This window comes from Triticum dicoccoides, chromosome 1A (assembly GCF_002162155.2).
Source record: "Triticum dicoccoides isolate Atlit2015 ecotype Zavitan chromosome 1A, WEW_v2.0, whole genome shotgun sequence".
NCBI classification, from domain to species: Eukaryota; Viridiplantae; Streptophyta; class Magnoliopsida; order Poales; family Poaceae; genus Triticum; species Triticum dicoccoides.
Genome location: NC_041380.1, coordinates 461396680 through 461401688, shown reverse-complemented (window position 1 = coordinate 461401688; position 5009 = coordinate 461396680). Strand labels below are relative to the sequence as shown.

The following is a 5009-nucleotide window of genomic DNA, read 5'->3' as shown; positions in this document are numbered from 1 at the left end:
CATCTGTACCGATGTTCAAAAAAACTACGGTGCTCAGCATGATATTTACTTTGCACAGGGTGATATAGAAAAGGAAACATTAGAAATACCATTTTTTGGCGGAAGTGAATGGGCTGCCCACGTGTAGCACGCTATGATTTTGTTTACGTAACTCTTTTGTGGTGAATGATTTTTTTAATCTGACAGTGTGTAGTACACTACGATTCTTGGCCTATATTTATTTCCAAGTAGTTGTACTGCCTCACCCTCACGTGTAAAAATCGGATTCGTGACTCTACCGAACTCGTGGTTCCTCGAGAACCTTCTCGCCCACCGGGAAAAACAATAGAACCGAAATTCCCAGCCACGGAAGAAAACAGGAAACGGACCCCCTGTCCCCGCCACACAAATGGCCCAACAGTAACGCGACGCCGGGGGTCCCCACTGGCGACTGGCCCCCACCCAGCGCCAACTGGTGCCACGCGAACACGCCCTATTGGCGACTGGCCGCGCAATCCGCGCCCGCCAAAGGCTGCTGCGACGCCAAGCCCCGAGACGGGACGAGGCGAGGCGAGGCTCCACCCGCCAGCCACCAACCAACCAACCGGGCAGCCACACGGCGAGGCGGCCCCCATGCCTCCCCAGCCAAGCGCCAGCCGCTCCGACCCGCACCGCGATTAAAATCAAAATCCACCCGCGTCCGACTCACACCCGCGGGCGCCAGGACGCTCGCCCCCCGTCACACACATCGTCGACGCGACGCGTCCGTTTATAAATAGCAAAACCGTATGATTATAGGCTAGCCCAGCCCCCAAAGTTAGCGACGCGCAAGGGGGAAGGAAGGGAGGGCGGACGGAGAACGGGCGCGCCAGCGTGAGACGGCGACGACGCTGGGAGGAGGAGCGCGCGACAGGCAGCCCGCCAGCGGTTTGCCTTGCCAGCGACGGAAGGGAGGGAGGAGAGGAGAGGAGAGAGATAAAACGAGGGCGCCCCCCGGCCCCGGCCCGGAGGCGTGACCGGCTCCTCTCCGACTCGTCCTCTTCCTCTTCCTCTTCCCGCGGGGAGGCGAGGGGGGGAGGAGGGGAAGGGGGGAGGCGCGGCGCCCGCCCACCGCGGGTCGTTGGCGGAGCGCGATGGCGAGGTTCATCCTGGGCCTGGTGGAGCTCGGGGTCAGCGCGGCCGTGCACCTGCTCTTCGGCTTCTACGTCTTCAGCACGGCCGTCGCGGCGGACATCTCGCAGGCCGCCGCCGCGTCCGGGTGCCCGCTGCTGCGCCGCCCGCCCCCGGCCGCGGGGCTCGTCGACGTCGCCGCCGCCGCGGCCGAGGAGGAGGACGAACGCAGGGGCGTCGTGCTCGACGGCTCGCCGCCGCCCATCGTCCTCGTCCACGGCATATTCGGCTTCGGCAAGGGGGTACGTACTTACCTGTGGCGGGCGGGTGTTCGGTGAAATGCCGGCGAGGCGTACTCACGCGTTCCTGTTTTTTTTATCTGCGCGCAGAGGCTCGGCGGGATGTCCTACTTCGCCGGCGCCGAGAAGAAGGACGACCGCGTGCTCGTGCCGGATTTGGGGTCGCTCACCAGCATCCATGACAGGTGGGTGGGTGGCAAAATTACCAAAGTTGTTTCATCATTTGGTGGTTGGACACCCATTTAAATCTCGACGAGCTATCCTGAATTCGCTTATTACTATTATTAAATCTAGCTAGCAGTATAGTATATTGGGTGGAATTTGATTGTTGGGGAATCTGGTGGCTCTGCAGGGCGCGGGAGCTGTTCTACTACCTCAAGGGGGGACAGGTGGACTACGGCGTGGAGCACAGCCAGGTTTATGGGCACACGCGCTTCGGGAGGATCTATGAAACAGGTGAGGATTTGGACGAACAGAGCATCACCCTGGCACTATGGCCTCGCATGAGTTTGGATTTAGAGTTCTTCATTTCTGGTTTCTAATCGTGTGCAGGGCATTATCCTGTGTGGGACGAGCAGAACCCTGTGCACTTTGTGGGGCACTCGGCCGGCGCGCAGGTTGTGAGGGTGCTGCATCAGATGCTCGCTGAGAAGGTACAACAAGAGATTTCAGATCTTACTCAGAAACGATAGCGCTTTGTTGTTGCTTGTTGGTGGTAGAATGTTCATGCTTATCCTATGCTTTCCGAGGGGCTTTTCTTGTGATCAGGAGTGCAGGTTCGAAGCACCCAAATTAGCATCACTGCATTTGCATGAAGCTTAAAGCGCTTTTCTATGGATGGTCCAAATAATCTGTTTTTAATGTTGGCAGCATCCATTGTTATCTTTTCTTTTCTTTTAATTATGTTGTTTGCAGTGCAATTTTGCATCTAAAATGAGCATCTCTGTTTGATTGCGTGGGCCCTTTTTTCGGCTTTATGCATGTGGCTTGTGGGTCTTGCTTGTTGCATTTCTATGCCGGGAACTTGGTGGCATGCTGCTCTAGCGAACACTAGCCATGCCCATCTTGCATGAGAAATTCATGCTGCCAAAATATGACGAAATTTCACAGGACAATTCTGTACTCAATAATCACTAATTTTAAATATTTAGTGTTAAAATTCAAATAGACTTACGGCATATTGTTATTTGAGAGTAAGGGTCCAACAATTTTGGCCATCTAATTCTAACACACTGTTCAATACTAATGTCAGGCTTTCCCTGGGCATGATACTTCTGAAGACTGGGTTCTGAGCCTTACTTCCTTGTCAGGCGCCCTTAATGGAACCACACGGACTTACTATGACGGCATGCTGTAAGTGTTGACTTGAACTCGTAAAATTAGTGTGATATCATACTATTATTTTTCAAAAGGCAATGTGATTCCATATTGTGTGTCTCCATACCATTGTCATCATGTTTCACTTCCTATTAATTTCAGGGCTGAAGATGGGAGATCCATGAAATCAATTTGTCTTCTTCAGCTCTGCAGGCTTGGAGTCATTGTCTATGATTGGCTGGACATTCCTTGGCTGAAGAATTACTACAATTTCGGTTTTGATCACTTTGAAATGTCATGGAGAAAAGTTGGTTTTTCTGGTTTAGTTGATCTCCTGCTAGGGAATACTGGGCCGTTTTCCTCAGGAGACTGGATTCTCCCTGACCTCACAATTCAAGGATCTCTAAAAATTAACTCCACCCTCAAGACCTTTCCCAATACATTCTACTTCAGTTATGCTACAAAGAGAACTCGGAAGCTATTTGGAATTACAGTACCATCAAGCGTCCTTGGAGTTCACCCGATGCTCTTTCTCAGAGTTCTCCAGATGTGTATGTGGCGGCACCCTCAAAACGCGCCTCTACCTTACAAAGGATACAGGTGAAATCCTCTGCTCCAAAGCCAAGTTCATAGATTATGCTGCTTACATTTCCCCCTTTTTATCTTGTAGAAAACCTTACAATTCATTACTCGTGCACGTTATTAATCTTCTTACTGATGATACTCAGGGATGAAGATTGGGAAGATAATGATGGGGCTTTGAACACAATCTCCATGACGCACCCTCGCATTCCCATAGAGCATCCTAACCGTTTTGTAGTGGATGATTCTGACTGCAATCCTTTGCAACCTGGGATATGGTTAGTACCATGTTACTAAGTCTTGCTGTGAAGTTCTTACTGGAACGACATATATCCCTTTCCTTTTTATCTGATAAAAAATACAGTTATGCATGAATTTCTTGTTTCAACAGTACTAACCAAATTCGATATTAAATTCAAATGGACGATAACCTGGGTGGTGTTGAAGACACATCGCCCATTTTTGTGCTTTGTTCACGTAAAACTATACATGTGCTTTCCTAAAAAAAAATTCCGTTGATTTGTAGGTATCACAAGATCATTGAGGGTGATCACATTCTTTTCATTGTAAATCGGGAAAGAGCTGGAGTGCAGTTTGATTTGCTGTATGATGGCATTTTCGAGCGCTGCAGAAAGCATGCATTTAGGAAGAGTCCCCCTACCATGCCAAACGAAACAAGTCAATAGAAGATTAAACTAAGCATTCTAGGTAGTAGTGAGGAAGAAACAAGGTGGCCATGGAGCTTTTTTCGCTTCTCTTCATCTCCGGCCTCCATGCACTTGGATGTAACTTCAACATTGTAAACTGTAAATTAATTTGTCCATTTGAGCAAATGGCACGCTTGATACCGCCGGTTCTTGGAAGGAGGGGTTTTGCAACTTGCTTTCCGCTGCCCTCACGGCACAATGCAAGGAAGGAGGGGTTTTGCAACTTGCTTTCCGCTGCCCTCACGGCACAATGCAAGGAAGGAGGGGTTTTGCAACTTGCTTTCCGCTGCCCTTACGGCACAATGCAAGGAAGGAAGCTTGTAATCGAGCAGGAGGTTACAGATCAATACCAGCATTTATCTATGACCTTAATGGGGCTTGTACATATTAAGGATTGTATCTAAATTGTATCCATGGGGCTACTTTGTATGTTAGGCAATGGTTTTGACGGAAGAGCTGGTCTATGATTGCACTGTTTGTTTCAGTGAGTTTGTCATTTGAATTGGGTAGCAATTATAAGGGTTGGATCTCTGGAGTCTTCTGATAAGCTAGTCCAAATTATCCATGGTTGTTGACTTGTCATCAAGTGTCAGTACCAACAAAGCACCAACTGCAACAGCTTGTTGTGATTCTCCTTTGATCCTCTTGTGATCAGGTGTGCTGCACAAGTTCTCGACGCCTGGACCATCGTTTTCCGCTGCTGCTGTTGTTTGGTCTCCACTTCTTGTTTGTAGTTATTGTCCTGTGACGGGGAACTGGCCGAGTGTTTCAAATCTGTTTCAAGCATATACATAGGTGTTGGATGTATTTATCCATGGGATATAACTTTATGGGTGCGTGGTTCGAGAGAGTATCAGGTAGAGTAAACTACACTTCACTTGCACTAGTCTGCTTTAATGAAACCCAAAAGTAGGACCGGCTCCGTGAATGAATATTTTCCTTTCTTACTTTTTTTAGGGAAACCATGATACTGATCTGACTTTATTAATTAGATAGGTGTTACATCAGATTAAAG

General features: G+C 49.1%; 1 protein-coding gene across 1 annotated transcript; it reads left to right on the top strand.

Annotated features, from left to right (window-relative positions):
- The first annotated feature begins 1061 nt into the window (after positions 1 to 1061).
- Positions 1062 to 4490, top strand: LOC119278954 (lipase-like). The gene is made up of 8 exons (XM_037560356.1): positions 1062 to 1391; positions 1479 to 1573; positions 1741 to 1844; positions 1941 to 2041; positions 2641 to 2741; positions 2868 to 3305; positions 3434 to 3565; positions 3814 to 4490. Exons 1-8 carry the CDS (start codon positions 1113 to 1115, stop codon positions 3971 to 3973), a joined length of 1410 nt encoding a protein of 469 aa, XP_037416253.1. The 5' UTR covers positions 1062 to 1112; the 3' UTR covers positions 3974 to 4490.
- The last annotated feature ends 519 nt before the right edge of the window (positions 4491 to 5009 follow it).

Coding starts and splice junctions, on each gene's coding strand:
- LOC119278954 (XM_037560356.1), top strand. CDS start 1,113: ATGGCGAGGTTCATCCTGGGCCTGGTGGAGCTCGGGGTCAGCGCGGCC. Junction 2,742..2,867: donor ACTTACTATGACGGCATGCT/GTAAGTGTTGAC, acceptor TATTAATTTCAG/GGCTGAAGATGGGAGATCCA. Junction 3,306..3,433: donor CTACCTTACAAAGGATACAG/GTGAAATCCTCT, acceptor GATGATACTCAG/GGATGAAGATTGGGAAGATA.